Source organism: Thunnus albacares, chromosome 23 (genome assembly GCF_914725855.1).
Source record: "Thunnus albacares chromosome 23, fThuAlb1.1, whole genome shotgun sequence".
NCBI classification, from domain to species: Eukaryota; Metazoa; Chordata; class Actinopteri; order Scombriformes; family Scombridae; genus Thunnus; species Thunnus albacares.
Window position 1 is genome coordinate 4,427,623 of NC_058128.1, and position 16,636 is coordinate 4,444,258.

The following is a 16,636-nucleotide window of genomic DNA, read 5'->3' on the forward strand; positions in this document are numbered from 1 at the left end:
TAAAGCTACAATCCGCAGCGAGTTCAGTTTGAAATGATCCACCTTCAAAAACCCACAAACCCCGTCAGGTGACGTCACACAACGAGCCGGATGTTTTCTATCATAAAGATACTGAAGAGATGATGAGACTACGTTAACTGATCTGATGAAAAGACCAAATTAATGAGCATTTTCTTTAATAAAACTGTATTTGTTGGAGCCTCAGATCGAATAAAGACATCGGAAAGTATTGAGAGACTAAAATAATTGTTGTTTTTGGTCTTTTCATGAGAAGAAAGCAGCCTCTTCCTTTAATATCTAAGTCTGATGAGTCTAGTTTTCTTTGGAAGTTAAGTTTCCTGCGACCAAAACCTGACAGAGTTTCTATTTGTGCAGATATATACTGTACATGATTATAAAAAGGGTTTGAATGACTTGAGAGGGATCTTTCTCTCTGTTGCAGCCCTACAGTGTGATTGATTCTTGGCTTTAAGAGCTGAAACGATTAGTAAAGTGACAGAAAATTAATTATTTAAGCAAGTTTTTTAAAGCGAGAATGCGAAATGTGAATATTTGCTGGTTTTCTTTGTCTTTTTTTGTGATGGTTAATAATCTTTTTTTAATTTAAAATTTAGCTTTTTAAACAGTTTTAACCGAGCAATTAATCAAGAAAATAAGTCATTTTGTCCAACTTGTGCTGAGGTACCTTTTTATTTTCATGTTGTTGGTGTTTTTGTTTCCTTCATTAAGCAACTACACAAACTTCAGAGTGTTTTTTTTTTTTTCTAAACGTGCAACCGTGCTGAGCTAAATAGACCTAAAAGTACCGAAACGTTTCCGTGATTCTTATTCTTAAAAACAAAGAGAGAACTCAAACGTTAAAGCTACTCGGCGCTACGGTGACGAGTGAGAAGCTCAGCTCTCGAGGAGGTTTGTAAATGGCAGAATTATTACAGACGCGTCAACGTGATACTGAAACTTGTGAGGATCTGTTTGTGCTGTGCAGCTTCAGTGTCAAAAAAAGCCACGAGGAACGTTCCCATTCATTATCATTGGTGCTACAGCTGGCCTGAGTGTGTGAGTGTGTGTGTGAGTGTGTGTGTGTATGTATGGCTTAGACAAAAGTGTGATTCAGCTAGTGCAAGAATTGGCAGTCAGTCAGTGTACTTCAGCATTTAAACGAGTTTCTATTAAAAAAAAAAAAAAAAAAAAAATCCTCTTAGCGAGACATGATTTGGAAAAAAAAGTTAATTAATTCCAACCATCAGATGAGCTGCAAGAGCAGAAAAAGCAGCGACAGAAAGAAAGAAAGAACATACAAACTGTTTGCATATATTTGCCACAGAGCCCTGATGCTTCTGCTATTGCTGTGTCAGCTAGTTTGTACTACAGTCTACAGTACTGAAGGGGGGGGGGCTCCATCAACCCCCCCGTTCTGCTTCACTCAGTGTGTTTACATGCTCATAATTAAAGGAAAAATCCACCCTGTTAAAATCCGAACAGTTAAAAAAGTTGTTTTTTCCCGTGTGACTGATTCAGTGATTCGTGCAGCAGCTACAAAATTCAGTTTGATAGCAGAAAACGTTTCCAGAAATCTAAAAATAATCGTCAGTTATGAAGCGAGTCGCTAAGATTCGAAGAGCGACACACAAAAAAAAAAAAATACAACAACAAAACACAAGAAGAGAATCGACCGGAGCCCGCAGCGGCCTCAAGAGTCCAAAGCAGCTGATGTGGATGGACTGAAGGCTACAGAGTCACCATCATAATGACGTCATCAGAGCATCATAATGACGTCACACACACACACACGCGCGCGGAGCGAATCTAAAGGTGCATTCAGGAGGTTTTTGTTAACTCGTAATGTCAAAAAAATGTCCAGTTTGTCACCAAGAAGCTCCAGTTAAATGCCTCAGATAGGCGTAAAATACCTTTAATGAACTTAACTTGTATTAGCTTCATTAACAGTATCCAGAGTTAGCTGTTAGCAGCTCCAATGTACCTACATATGTATATAAAGCTGCAGCAATTAGCTAATTAATAGATTAGCTGATTGGTAACTATTTTGATAACTGATTAATCATTTTTCAAGTAAAAATGCAAAAATGTTCCTTAGTTGAAGACTCTGAAATGTTAAAATAGAAACTGTGAATTTAATATTTGGGGGATTTGATTGTTGGTTGGACAAAATAAGACGTTTAAAGACGTCACCGTAGAGTCCAGACTGCTGTGATGTGACGTTTTTCACCTGTTTCTGATCTTTTATTGATTAAATGATGATAGAATAATCCTTCCATGCAGCGCCGGACGTACAGAAACTAACGCTGGTTTACTTTGATGCTGAAGAAAACTTATAAACATGATGATTCTCAGGTGAGTTCATGATGATGATGATGATGATGATGATGATGATCTAAGTCTCACTGAATGTTTAGAGCTGCAACAATTTGTCAATTAGTTGCCAACTTTTAAATTAATCACCAACTATTTTGATGATCGAATTGTTTTGAGTCATTTTTTAAGGAAAAAAATGTCCAAATTCTCTGATTCCAGCTTCTTAAGTATAAATATTTCTGATTTCTTTGTGACAGTAAACTGAATATCTTTGGTTTGTGGACAAAACAAGACATTTGAGGACGTCATCTTGGGTTTTGGGAAACACTGATCGACATTTTTCACCATTTTATAAACCAAACAACCGATCGATTAACAGAGAAAAAGTATCGACAATGAAAATAACGCGTTAGCTGCAGCGCGAGTCCAGTTCATGTGAACGTGGTGACAGTTTCTGATTTAACGAGTCTCTCTGAATGCACCTTTTATACAAGCAGGCAGCAGGTTTGAGGATCTACCGGTCGCTCTTATCCGAGTTCGGAGGAACGTTCGGAACGATTGTGAAAAACAGACTCTGAAGGCAGCGTTGCTCGTAATGTCTTGATTACGTGACATGATTAAGATGTTGGTATAATATTTTAGTAATCCTCTCTTCATGACAGTTGTTTAAAGATATAAATAAAGTTAATCGGAAGGGCGGATTTTTCCTGAACTCGTTCTTAAGTGCTTGTTGTTGTTGTGCCTGTAAATACTTTATGTGCATGTAAACACACCTGTTTGACTCACAGTTCATCCTCCAGCCGTGTGTCTCCAGGCCTCCTCACATCATGATTCCTACACTGTGACATCATGTGTTCAGCACCAACAAGTCTGACAGTTTTCATCCCACTGGAACCATTAAGTCTCACTGGTTTTTTGTTGTTTTTTTTTTTGGTCCGAGAGTCTCCAGTCTGCCGTGCTGGCAGTCAGGTGGGAAATTCATTCAAGTTAGCTTGTGATGAGTTTTTTTAGTTTGTTTTGGTCTTTCTCTGTTGGTCCGTCTTTCTCTCCGTGTCCCCTCGTGTGTTTCCGTCTGTCAAGGCCATGTCTTCCCTTCTTCTTCTTCTTCTTCCTCCTCCTCCTCTTCCTCGCCCCTGCCTTTACCTGACATCGTGGAAGTAGAGGTTGGCACATAGACACAGCAGCACGATGGACGCCAGCATGTAGTAGATCAGATTCCTGAATTTAGGCTCCAGATCGCCCTGCCGGTACCAGAATATCTGAGGAGGACAAACATGAATCAACGTCTTTGTTTTTCTCTTTTCAGGAGAAATTCTGCTGAAACTGGAGATTCAACGATTAGTCGATCGACAGAAAATTAATCAGCAATTATGTGAAAAAGCAAAAATTCTCTGATATAAATGAATATTTTCTGTTTTCTTTAGTCCTCTATGACAGTAAACTGAATATCTTTGACACTGATCGACATTTTTCACCATTTTCAGATATTTTATAGACGAAACAATAAATCCATTCAGAGAAAATCATCTGACAGATTAATCGATGATGAAAATAATCGTTGGTTGCTTCCACTATCAAGAAAATTGATTATTTTTATTACCAATTAATCTGAGGATTATTTTTTTTTACCATTTATTGTTTAATCGTTTAGTCCAAAAATGTCTGAAAATAGTGAAAAATGCCCTTCACAGTTTCCCAGAGCCCGATGAAATGTATTCAGATTGCTTATATCTGAGATTAATCAATATAATAATGTGTCTGAAAGATGTGAAGAAATGTTTTCAGACTGATTGTTCTGTCGGATCAAAGCTTAAAATGCAAAAATGTTTAATTAAAAATGAAACAAAACAGTTTAAAAGCAGCAAGTCATCAAATGTCCTCGTTAAAATAACAAACTATTAATCAACTGTCAAACTTGCTAACTTAGTTGATTGACTAATGATTGATAAACAGTTGACTAATTGTTTCAGCTCTGGATGCAACACTACTGTGAAAAGACAAAGTTGTCCTCTTCAAATTCAATATTTATCTCTTCATTAAATATTTTAAAATAAATACTGATTAAATACTTTCTAAATGAAGCTCTTCACCAATAACTGGCATAAAAATACAAACAGATGTAAAAGTTGTGTAACTGTTGCTGTGTGTGAACAGCTGAGTGTTATCACAGAGACAATACACAGTGAAGCAAATAAAATAAATACAAAGATGTGTTGTTACCTTCAGAACTATTTTAAATGACACATCTGCAGAAAAGTGCCTTTACTCACATTTTGTTTCTTATAACAGAAGAAAACCTGCTGTGTAGCTTTTAATTGTTCTGCTACACAAGACCTCTTAATAAACAGCAGAGAAGTGTTTAATAACCTGCCAATAACTTTAATAGAAAGCTCTAGATTGTCATTCTAAATCTCTCCTATTTTTATAAGTTATTATAAATACTGAAAATATATATTGAGCTTTAAAGAAGAAAAACTAGTTTCATACTGATCAGCTGTACAACAAATATGTCATTATTCAAGCTGCAGCGTGTCCATCGTATCAGAGCTGGAACAGCGACTGGAGCAGATCTAACGTGATAAAAAAAGGAAAATATCATCATTTATGAAAGTGTGTGTGTGTGTGTGTGTGTGTGTGTGTGTGTGTGTGTGTGTGTGTGTGTGTGTGTGTTACCAGCACTATGGTGGATCCACAGGCTAACAGGATGCACACGGCAAAGAAGACATTAAGCGGTCGTGGAGGCAGCGAGGGGAACACAAACGAGCTGATCACAGTCACCTGGAAGACGTAAAGAGAACAAACGTTAAAGAAACTTAAATATTAAAAACGTTCAGTTTCCAAAACTGAAAACTTCACATCATGAGTTTTCTAGAGCAGCAAAATATATTTGACACCTGAAGATCAGGACAGCTGCAGTCTAACAGGAACGTCTCAGTACGTGTCTGCAAAGAGCTTTTTATTACCGAGCAGAACGAGAGTTTTTATTCAACCTGGAACTTTCACCTTAATGTGAAGTTTTACCAGGTCGGGATTAGTCAGACTGTCGTGTAAAAGTGATTCAGGGGTTTGTCAAACATGAGGCCGATGTCCCAGACGGCCCACATCTTTAAAATCTCCTCTTAAAACATTATTTTATAGGAAAGCTTTTATCAATATTTAATATGTTGCTGTGTTTTCAATCAGTTAAAGCTTTCGTACAGGTTGATGCAGTTCAAAGTGCTTCACAGATGACGGACAAGACAGAACAAACACAAACAGTAAAACTATTTAAGAGTAATAAAAAAAACCTTTGGAACAAACATTATAGAGGTTATAAAAACACCTTGATCGACCTTTGTCTTAAAACTGGAACTTTTATCTACATTTGATTCTCAGATCTGAGGTGTTCTGGTGCAGAATAAAAAGGTTAAAATAAAAACCATGAAGAGATTTAAAAGTAATCAACAGGATCTTTAATTGAATTCTGACACAAATAAGGAATAAATATAAAGTTTAGTGTTTGTAGGAAGTCTTGCTGTTGCATTTTGCACCAGCTGGCGACTGTTCAACAACTAAATAATGAAGTAATCTAGACGAGATGAACAAAAGTTGTTCAACCTGTTTTTTTGTAAACATCAACATTTAACATGTTTCTCGTCTGAAAGCAGCTCATGAAGAACAGCAGACAGTGTTTGGAGGTTTTGAGTGATTCACTACAGAAAGTCAGCAGGAAGTGCAACAACAAAAAAAAAAAAAAAGAAACTCCACTTTTCATTCTGCAGAAGAAGAAGTAAAAACAGTTGAATCATTGTATTAGCTGCAAACACCCTTTTCCTCTTCAGCCACTGGTCAAAGTCAGTAGATTTCCAGGTTTTTTTTTTTTACAGACTCGAGTGATTTTCAACATGAAAAACTCCAAACATGATGAGATTAATGTGTGTCGGTCTCACCAAGCCGCATTTAAGACCCTTTTAATACCGACTAATTAACATTCTGACACTATAAATCAGTGGAATCAGATTATAAAACATCAGGAAATCAATTATTTAAAAAAAAAGGAGCCTTGATGTGTTGAGTAAATCAAATATGTGACTAACACTTTGCATAACGACTTCTAAAAGAAGAGTCATGTCATCTGCATGTAAGACGTTTAATCCCCGACGTCAGATCAATTATAAGCATTCTAGACTTAAAAGGGAACCCGGCACACCCTGTCTAATGGTGATAGTAGAGAAATAACTCAACGCATTCCTCATACAAGCACATAACTGCATTTTTTTTGAAGTTACGGAGCAGTTCAGAACTATTTGTCCCGTAACTCTTTTGGACTGGTCGGTTCTCTCGTCATGTGATCGTACAGCGGTCTAAGAAAAACTGCTGCTCGTTTCAAATAAAACAGATTTAATGCTGAAAGCAAACAGATTAAATTCATTTAAAAATGGATGAAACTGCTTGAGGAAAGAAGCATTTTGACACACGAGGACACAGAAGCAGCTTTGGATTCATTTTTGATTTGTATTTCACAAAAAGTGATTCAGAAAAGCTGCAGTTAAAGATGACAGCGCTTCCTCGACTTGTATTCTGGTGCTTTAAGTAGTAAAACTGCCCCTTAAAGTGTCATAATCAGGAGGATCGATCATATAAACTGAATATTAACAGACTAACACATGATACACAAGTGATGGTGCAGAAGATTTGTACTCACTAAAACAACCACAGACGTAAATCCCCCCACCGCCAGGTTGATGATTCGATCCTGTGAGGAAAAAGACACGTCGGTTTATTACAAATCAGCATTAAAAGATGCTTTAACTGATAAACATTCAACAGATGGTGGCGTCCTGGTGGGTTAGACGTCAGTGGGGATTCAAGCGTGTTGTTTAAGGTATGAAGCACCCGATTTGCACCTGGTGATAACATGTGATCTGTATCTGGATAATTAATATGCACTGGTGTGTTTTCAGTGTATTTTTGAGCCTGAAATGGGATTTTATTTATGCAAAATGCACATTTTTCTTCCTTAAATTGATTTATTGTTCTGATCAAAGAGCAGCAGAGGTCGTACGGGACACCGATAGTGTCTTTGTCCTCATATTAAACACAATTTTTCACATTTTTGCACTGAAAAAGAATTAGTGACACCTATACTGAGCAAAGGCACAAAATGCATAACAACCAGGATTTAACAGATATCAGCTGAGCTTGAACACACACACACACACACACACACACACACACACACACACACACACACTTCCTCCAGGTTCCTACCCGTGCCGAGGTCTCCCCGAACAGAGGTCTGTTGTCCAGGCCGCTGGTGCCGTACGTCCTGGTGGTGAAGTCATCCATGGCCGGCTCGGCAGACACACGCTCAGCTCCGACCTCTCGCCTCTCAGCAGCGCCGCCTCCTGGAGACGCCGGGCCAGTGCCGCATGCTAGCCAGCTAGCTTCCGGCTAGCTCCCCGTGCGCAGTGTCAGGGAGGCTGTCAACAGTCTGATGGGTACATGATGGCGGACGACTCTGCTGGCCAGGAAGGCTTATAAACGTACCTGTGAGACAAAGACACAGTTATATGTTTGAATTACAGGAAACGTGGGAGGAAAAAAAAAAAACCCAAACTGTCATAAAAACTCCCTCAATAACAACAACAGCAGCAGGAGTTTATGCAACATCCTGTCTGGATTGTAAAACAATAGAAACTCAGTTTTACTTAACTGCTGCATTTCATTTGAGTTTGAAGATCAAAGCAATAAAGAGAACTGAGTCAAATCACATCTGCTGTTGAAACGCAACGTTTCCTCTGATGAAGAGACGATTCATTCATGAGCTTCACTTGATCTTTCACTTCTACATTTATTTACCATTAAAAAAAAACTCATCAGTCTCATATTGTTGTTGTTTTTGTTTTACTTGTCTCTGTTTGGAACTTTCTTCTATTATATTTATTTTTGTTGACATTTATTTTGACAATTTTCAAAAATTATTTTCATTGTATGTATTTATTGTTTCTTTTCGTACATAAAACATTCATTTTTTTCCTTATTTTCTGATGTTTATGATTAATTTTCTTATTGTACGACCTTGTTCTGCTTGTTTAATTGATATGTGATTATTGTATATTTTCGGGGGGTGACACAACTATACTTGCTCAGACTATAACTTCTTTTAATTGATTAGTTGGTTAACAGTTAACTATTTTGATAATCCATTAGTCGTTGAGGTCATTTATCAATCAAAAATGCTAAATATCTGCAACAAGGCTGCTAACTAACAATTACTTTCATTATCGATTAATCTGTCGATTATTTTCTTGATGAATCCATTAGTCGTTCGATCTGTAAAATGTCAGAAAATGATGAAACATGACGTCTTCAGATCCTGATCAACAGTCCACAACCCAGAAATATTCAGTTTACTGTCACAGAGGACTAAAGAAAACAGAAAATATTCACATTTGAGAAGCTGGAACCAGAGAATTTTAGCATTTGCTCTTAAAAAAAAGACTCAAAACAATTAATCATAATAATCGATTAATCGTTGCAGCTCAAATTTGCAATTTTGGACTGTTGGTGGGACAAAACAAGACATCTGGAGACGTTATTTTGCACTCTGGGAAATAGTGATGAATAGATTTTTATCACATTTTTGACATTTTTCAGACAATCAATTAATTAAAAAAAAAAAACAATAGATTAACTGATAATCAAACTGAACACCAACAAAAAAGTGTTTTTTAATCAAGTTTATGACATTTTATAGTCTATTAATCATCAGTGGATTAACTGACACTCAGAATAATTGTTAGTTGCAACTCTTATTGTTATTATTTTGTGTGGAAGCCAACAGGAACCTTAATAACAAATAAAGAGAGAAAGTTCTGGTTTGTCTACAAAGCATTAAGACACTGATCAGTGTTTTTCTCACGAGTGAAGGTGGTTTTTTTCTTTCATCTGATTAAAACACTTCCTCTATTTTCAGGTGCGGTAAAACCCACAAAGTTCCATCTTCTAAGAAAAAAAAAAAGAAGAAAAAAAAGAAGAGTGCAAACGATGACGAGAGCCGTTTAAAAAGAGGAAGCTGAAATCAGAACAAACTCTGACATCTTTGTACTGATTCAGCCACAGTGTAAAAGTTTTTTTTTTTTGTCCAACAATCTGAAGCTTCAACCTGTTATTTCTAAACCTAAACTCCCAACAAAACCTGGATTATTATTACTTTTATTTGTGGAGTTTAATGCAAGTTTTGTATATGATCTACAAGCAGAAAGTTGCTGTTGAATGAAGACAATCTCAGGCTGCATGACTAAACTAAACTACAAGAAAAAACCCTTTTCTCCACCGAGCGTTAAAGGGGAATCACCAGAAGAAAGCAACCTTTAGTACTGAGAGTCCTGATCTAATGCTATTAATGTGTGAAACAAGCTGTGAAATACATTCTGCTACTGTACATTCTCATTTTTAATACTCCCAAACTTCTCTGGACAATCTCTCAACTTTCTTTAATCTTGATTACAACTCTCAGAAATCCAAGATATTTCCAGAAATGACAGAACCAGGCTGCAGAGAGCATTAATAGGTCAAAGCTTGGGGAAAGTTTAGGCTCAGCTCAGTTTTGCACAGCTGCTCATGTTTACACTTAATCTCATTTATTTTATTTTTTTTTTTTCTTCAGGGAAGATCATGAAGCACACAACAGTAGAGGCGACTGTACAGGAGACGGAGACGACAACAACACCTCTAGAGAAGAAACACCTCTCACATCAGTTTCACACCACGTCTTCACGCAGGTTTTAAACAACAACGAGCGTTTTTCACAAAGACGGCAGCTGTGGTCGCTTCTTCCTTTCTGGGTCAGAAGGCAGCGGGAAAGGAAATAAAACCCTCGCAGAGCTTTCTCAGCAGAAAACACACCGTGGAAAACAAGAGCTTCATTATAAACTAGCATTAAACTGGCCCAGAGCTACATTCCTCCAGAGCCTTGTGATCCACTAGGCTCCTTAGAAGAGACCCCACGACTTAACCCAGCTAAGAAGAAAAATATTTGGTTCACGTGTGAGCCGACAGCACGACTCACAGTGTAATGATAACCTTCATAAAACCTTTATAAAACATTAAGATTGTTGACAGATTACTGGATAATGAAAATAATCATCTATATTATAATAATACCTTGAAACGTCAAAACAGTAGATTAAAAAAATGTTCACTACAAGTTCTGATAAATGTCTCCAACACTCTATAAATCATCATGTATTCATAGTAAAAAAGCAAAAACCTGTGATTTCTTGGCATTTTTACATAAAAAATTGACTCAAACAATTAACTGATTATCAAAATTGTTGCTAATTTACTCATATATCAACTGATCGTTTGAGCTCTGCAATGAATTCTCACCAAAAATAAAATAACATGAACGGTTTATGCAAAAAATAATACCTTACCATTTACAGTGGTGGAAAGTGAGTAAGTAGTACATTTACTAAAGTACTGTACTTAAGTACAGTTTTGAAATACTTGTACTTTACTTGAGTATTTCCATGTGATGCTACTTTATACTCCACTACATTTCAGAGGGAAATATTAGTGGATACTTTCTTTCCACTACATTTATTTGACAGTTTTAGTTACTTTTCAGATGAAGATTTGACACAATGGATAATATAACAAGCTTTTAAAATACAACACATTGTTACAGACATAAACCACTACTTTTACTGTAATACTTTAACTACATCAAGCTGATAATACGTACTAGTGCTGGGCGGTATGACCAAAAATTTGTATCACTGTATTTTTTGAGATTCAGGCGGTTTCACGGTATATTGCGTTTTTGTTTTTTTACATTTCTGGGCCTTTGTATAAGTTTATACTCCCTTATTCTACTGTCAGGAGTACAACCAGTTTACATGAATCGCTTCAAAAGTTTGTTTCTGAGTCTGAATGAAAATAAACACAGGAACTAGCCACCTGTAGCGTCATTACAGCTAACTGCGTAGAGATCTACATTTGCTATCCGGGGCTGACCGAACCACCCACATATTCATCCGCCGGTTTGTTTTCTTGTATGAGGCTGACTTTCACCGCGGTTAGACTGTAAGGAAACTAACTGCAATGATGGATTATGATGGATTTTTTAAAAAAATTTGCAGACATTAACCATTTTATTTCACCAACTAAGTTACTACTTCTCTAGCATGAATAGATGCTGAGTTATAAACAGCCAAACTGCCCTGGATGTAGTTTGCTACGCAGTTAGCTATAACACAGCTACAGGCAGCTAGTTCCTGTGTTATTTTTGTTCAAACCCACAAACTTTTGAAGTGATTCATGTAAAAATCATGTTTATTTGTAAAGCAGTAGGAGGCTGATGGAGGTTGCCCCAGTAACTGTCACTATACGTGAGGCCTCGTTTGCACGAATCTCAATCTGAATCTCCAGAATCTCGATAACAGAGCTACCTGGCTAGCCTAGCGAGCTGTACCCAGCACGCCGTTCGGCAGTGTAATTTTGTAAATGTACAATTATTAGGGTGACAAATTGTTTATGTGTCACAAATTGTTGTAGCCATGGTGTTTTACCCTGTTAAAGAGAGTTGTGGGATATTAACTGTTGCGTTATAAAGTTATAACCGTTAGTAAGAAGGTTAATAGGTCTCCCTCTCAATAAACTCTACACAGCTTCCCCTGACTGTAACGTTCTTTGCTGCAATTACATATTTTATTGCCTATTGAATAGTTATGCTATGCACCAGTATAGCAGTATATGACAAATTCATATCATATGGGAAATTGAAACTGGTCTGCCAGATGAATTGGTATACCGCCCAGCACTATTATGTACTTTTACTTAAGCAAAGGATCTAAATACTTCTTCAACCACTGGCCATTTGTAAAGATTGTATTCAGGAGATTTCAAAACATTTCAACGACCTGGTTTAAGTTGCATTTGACGTGATTCAGCCATTACAACCCAATACAGAATTGGTTCAACCCCACATTACCCTCACCTGTGTGTAGCAACAGTGTGTACCGAGCACTGTAAATAAATTGAAGTCAAGAATAAAAACCCTGGAGTTTAAAAAACGGGTTCACAATTTTTCACAAGTGTGCCTTAAAACAGCAGTCAGGTGTCCATATGAACGCTGTAAGAGGTTTTCCTCGCTGTAATCATCCCTCCTGTTCATACTGGCTATTAAAAAATCCTTCAAATGTGCTTTCAATGTAAATGATGGGGGGTCAAAAACGCATTTAAAAGTTTTTCTCAAGCTTATATGAGGATTCAGCAGTCTGAGTTAGTCATATCAAGTGATATCTGCCAGATTTACAGTCTTTGGAATCAAATTACCTCTTTGTGTTTCCTCAGACATTGTTTCCCTGATGAGCTTTTCTGCAAAATTACATTTTTGCACAGGAGGAGGACTGTGGATTTTGTCCCCCATCACTTACATTGTAAGTGTATTATGAAGGGATCTTCTAATAGTCAGTATGAACAGGAGGAATGATTACAGCATGAAAAACTGGTTTTACATCTTCATTTGGGCTCCTGACTGTTGTTTTAAGACATACTTGGAAAACTTGCGAACCCGTCCTTTAATGTAAGTTTACTCTAACAGAAGATATCCACTCAAAACATGATCAGCATGTCAAGAGATCCCTGAATGACAACAGCTGACACAGCCAGATACCATTTCTGTGACATCTTACTTCAATCTTATGACCACTATTAGCTTCATTACCTTGCTAGCGATGCTAAGCAAACACCTTTAACTTTAACCCAAACAGCTTGTTAGCCGTGTATGTTATTGCCGCAGGCTAAACGCAAGAAAACCAACCATATGTTACCGTAAAGTGAAGAATAAGGCACCATATATTGATTACAACACTACCAACCAGGTATAAAACGACGACTCCAAACGATAACACTAAAGCTAACCTGAGCTTTAGTCGTTACAAGGCCAACTGTAAGGTAGATTGACTTGCTAACGACGCTAAGCTAACCATTCAAGACAGCTCGAGAAGAGCCAAGTAAACAGATAATATAAGTCAAAGTTTCTACTATCTCAACCTCCCAAATTTGACAGCACACTTGCCTTATAGCGTCCGTGTTGACTCCGCTGGAAACATAACTTCAGAAAAGCCGTTAGGGTCACGTATGAGTTAAAGGGAATAAGCCCGGTAGCTTCAGTTCAAGCCGTTAAAGGCGAGTTCAGTTACGACGCTGAAGTTCGTTTCACATTCGTAGGTTAAGGGAAAAAGTAAAGGGAAACACAAATAATGATTGTCTAGTGGCTGGGCTGACTCTCCATTTTTTCCACCACTTGCATTTATGGAAAAAGAGTTAGACCGATTTATGTTAATTTATTTAATTTTTGAAAACTTTATTTATTGTATTATTTATGTTGTATTATTTACAATTAATTTATTTTCTTATTTTTGTTAGTTTTATTGTGTGGTTTTGTTTTTTGTTTGTGTTTTTCTTTTGTTTGTTTGTTTGTTTGTTCAATAAAGTATTTGAAAAAAAGCTTGAGTTTCGTAGGTTAAGGGAAAAGTAAAGGAAAACACAAATTACGATACTTAGCGGTAGATTCTCCATTTTTTCACCACTAACACTTGTGGAAAAAGAATTAGACTGATTTACGTTCATCTAATTTATTGTCTTACTTTGAATAGTTTTACTGTATGGGTTTTTTGTTTTTCTTTTGTTTATTTTTTCAATAAAGCATTATAAAAAGGTTCCGATTCATGAGGAGAAAAGTAAAGGGAAACACAAAACACAAATAATGATATTTAGTGGCTGATTCTCTTTTTTTTTTCATCACTTACACTTTTTTTAAAAAAGTGGTTTGTGACCGCTTTATGGTTTTTTTGTACTTAATTGTATTATTTGTGTTGGATTATTTACAATTTATATATTTCAATTTATTTGTTGTATGGTTTTGTTTTGTTTTTTTCTTTTCTTTGTTTGATTGGTTTGATTGGCCTGATTTGTGTGTTTGGTAACATGTGCAGCTAAGACCGAGATAACTTGCAGCACATGATCAAGATGGCGAGTAGAGTCATTGGGTGTGACCAGATGTCAGCTGCTCAGCTGTGTAAAGACCTCATTCTAAGCTGAACGCATCCTCAGTGACCCTACTCACCTCTACACAACAGGTTCCAACTAAGCTATCAGGGCAAAGGAAGGATTCTGCAAAGGGAAATAAAAACAACCAGGTTTAGCGAAGTCTTTTGTTCCTTCAATTAGACTGATAATGAGAGGGACAGTACAAAACAGGATTTGATGGTATTTTGGCCAGGGCTGTGTGCAATGGTAATCTTTGTGCAATACTTGTCTTGTACAATATATTTTATTTTACTTTATTAGTTGGTTCCTAAGCTGATGCAGAGTTTTGTTTCTTAGGGATCACGTAGTCCACTGTATATGAAGTATGTATCTGTCTCTACATTAGTGTGTGTATCAGTGTATGCTAGAGTGAGGGTGCTTGGAAATGCTCTGTGTGTGTGTGTGTGTGTGTGTGTGTGTGTGTGTGTGTGTGTGTTTGTTTGTGTGCCTGTCATTGACTCCTTTTGGGGACAAATTTTAGACCAGTTAATTGGGGACGGCTTGTCCAATCGGGGGCAAAAGCCATGTCCCCAATTGGGAGACATGGTTGATTTTTCGGTCAGGGGTTAAAGTTAAAGTCAGGATAAGCCTCCAGGAAATTAATGTAAGTCTATGGCACATGACCAGGTTTTTAATACCATGGTTGACTTGCCTTGTTGTTTGTAAATTTATTGTTCAATAGAGCATTTTTAAAAAAAAAAAAAAAAAAAGCTTCTGATTCAGGATTAAGGAAAAAGTTATGGGAAACATAAATATTGATATTTAATAAAGAAACCCACTTTCTGATTTGTGAAACCTTTACTTTGCTTGTGACAAAAGCAAAAACAGTGATTTCACTGCTTTTCTTTTTACCACATCCAGACCACATTAGACCAAGTCCAGATCCAGATCAAAAACCACCATAGACCACATCTGGACTAGATGAACAAGACAACTCCAGATATTGTTTAAAAGTCTAAGTATAGTGTTTTTTCATTTGGATCTGGTCTAATGTGGTCTGCATGAAGGGGGAAAACAGAGAAATCGCCCTTTTTTCTTTTTCATAAGTAAATAAAGGTTTCACAAATCTGAAAGTGGGTTTAAACAGCATTAAGGCTCTTGCTACAACTCTAACACTTTTTCCATAAGTGTAAGTGGTGAAAAAAACAGAGACTCATCTGTTAAAAATCACTATTTATGTTTCCCTTTACTTTCCCCTTAGCCTCCAATTGGAAGCTAACTTCAGCATCTTAGTTCTTAGTATTACTGTTGAGCCGACCAGCAGCTTGTCAAAACTCCATTCAATAATCAAACAATTTAAGAGTGAAAGCCAATCTGGAAAAGCAGTGTTTCCACTTTTTAAATGACTCTAAACACTTCAAATACGAAGCTGCAGTGTACAGTCAGACAACAATATGGCTTAGATCATAGGGGAGAATTATTTCACCAAGTTTTCAGCTGTTAAAGGTGAGTTCACTGTTGCAGAGACAACACTTGCAGGTTCACTGATGCACAAGCAGTTTGCCAGTTCCATTCAAAAATCAATCAGCTTAGTAGTGCACACTAGTAGGCAGAAGTATCCCATTTTTAATCACTCACTCACAGTGGTGGAAGAGGTATTCAGATCCTTTACATATATGAAAGTATCAATACAACAATGTAAAAATACTCCAAGTACAAGTAGAGCCCAACCAATATATATATATATATATATATATATATATATATATATATATATATATATATATATATATATATATATATATATATATATATATATATATATATACACACACACATACATACATACATACATACACATATATTATACATACACACATATATTAAACTCGAATTTAAAAGAGGATCAAATATACATAAAATGCTGCCTATATAACTTTAAATATATATGTAACTTTAAACTTTAAATATATGTGTATATGTATATGTATGTATATATCTATATGTGTGTGTGTGTATATATATATATATATATATATATATATATCAGCGAATATCAGACAACATATACACCAATACTGATATATCTGGGATATCCCAATATCGGCCAACCAATATATCGGTCAGGCTCTAATTACAAGTAAAAGTCCTTTAAGAAAAACTTAAGTAAAAGTACATAAGTATTAGCAGCACAAATGTAGTTGAAGTATTGCAGTAAAAGTAGTGGTTTGGTCCCTCTGACTGATATATGATTATATATGACATCATTAGATTAATACTGAAGCATCAGTGTTAGAGCAGC

At 36.4% G+C, this 16,636-nt stretch overlaps 1 protein-coding gene across 1 annotated transcript; it reads right to left on the reverse strand.

Moving 5' to 3' along the window:
• Positions 1-1,174: 1,174 nt before the first annotated feature.
• On the reverse strand, positions 1,175-7,842 carry tmem243b (transmembrane protein 243, mitochondrial b). The gene is made up of 4 exons (XM_044343042.1): positions 7,564-7,842; positions 6,998-7,048; positions 4,987-5,091; positions 1,175-3,572 (listed from the first exon to the last, which is right to left on the reverse strand). The coding sequence occupies exons 1-4, from the start codon at positions 7,639-7,641 to the stop codon at positions 3,453-3,455; spliced, it is 354 nt and encodes a 117-aa protein (XP_044198977.1). The 5' UTR covers positions 7,642-7,842; the 3' UTR covers positions 1,175-3,452.
• Between the last annotated feature and the right edge of the window lie 8,794 nt (positions 7,843-16,636).

What these genes read in the sequence shown, in the direction of transcription:
- tmem243b (XM_044343042.1), bottom strand. Translation starts at nt 7,641, where the DNA reads ATGGATGACTTCACCACCAGGACGTACGGCACCAGCGGCCTGGACAAC. An exon ending in TTACGTCTGTGGTTGTTTTA is followed by an intron (nt 5,092 to 6,997) that starts GTGAGTACAAAT and finishes TACGTCTTCCAG; the next exon opens with GTGACTGTGATCAGCTCGTT. An exon ending in GTGGATCCACCATAGTGCTG is followed by an intron (nt 3,573 to 4,986) that starts GTAACACACACA and finishes TGTCCTCCTCAG; the next exon opens with ATATTCTGGTACCGGCAGGG.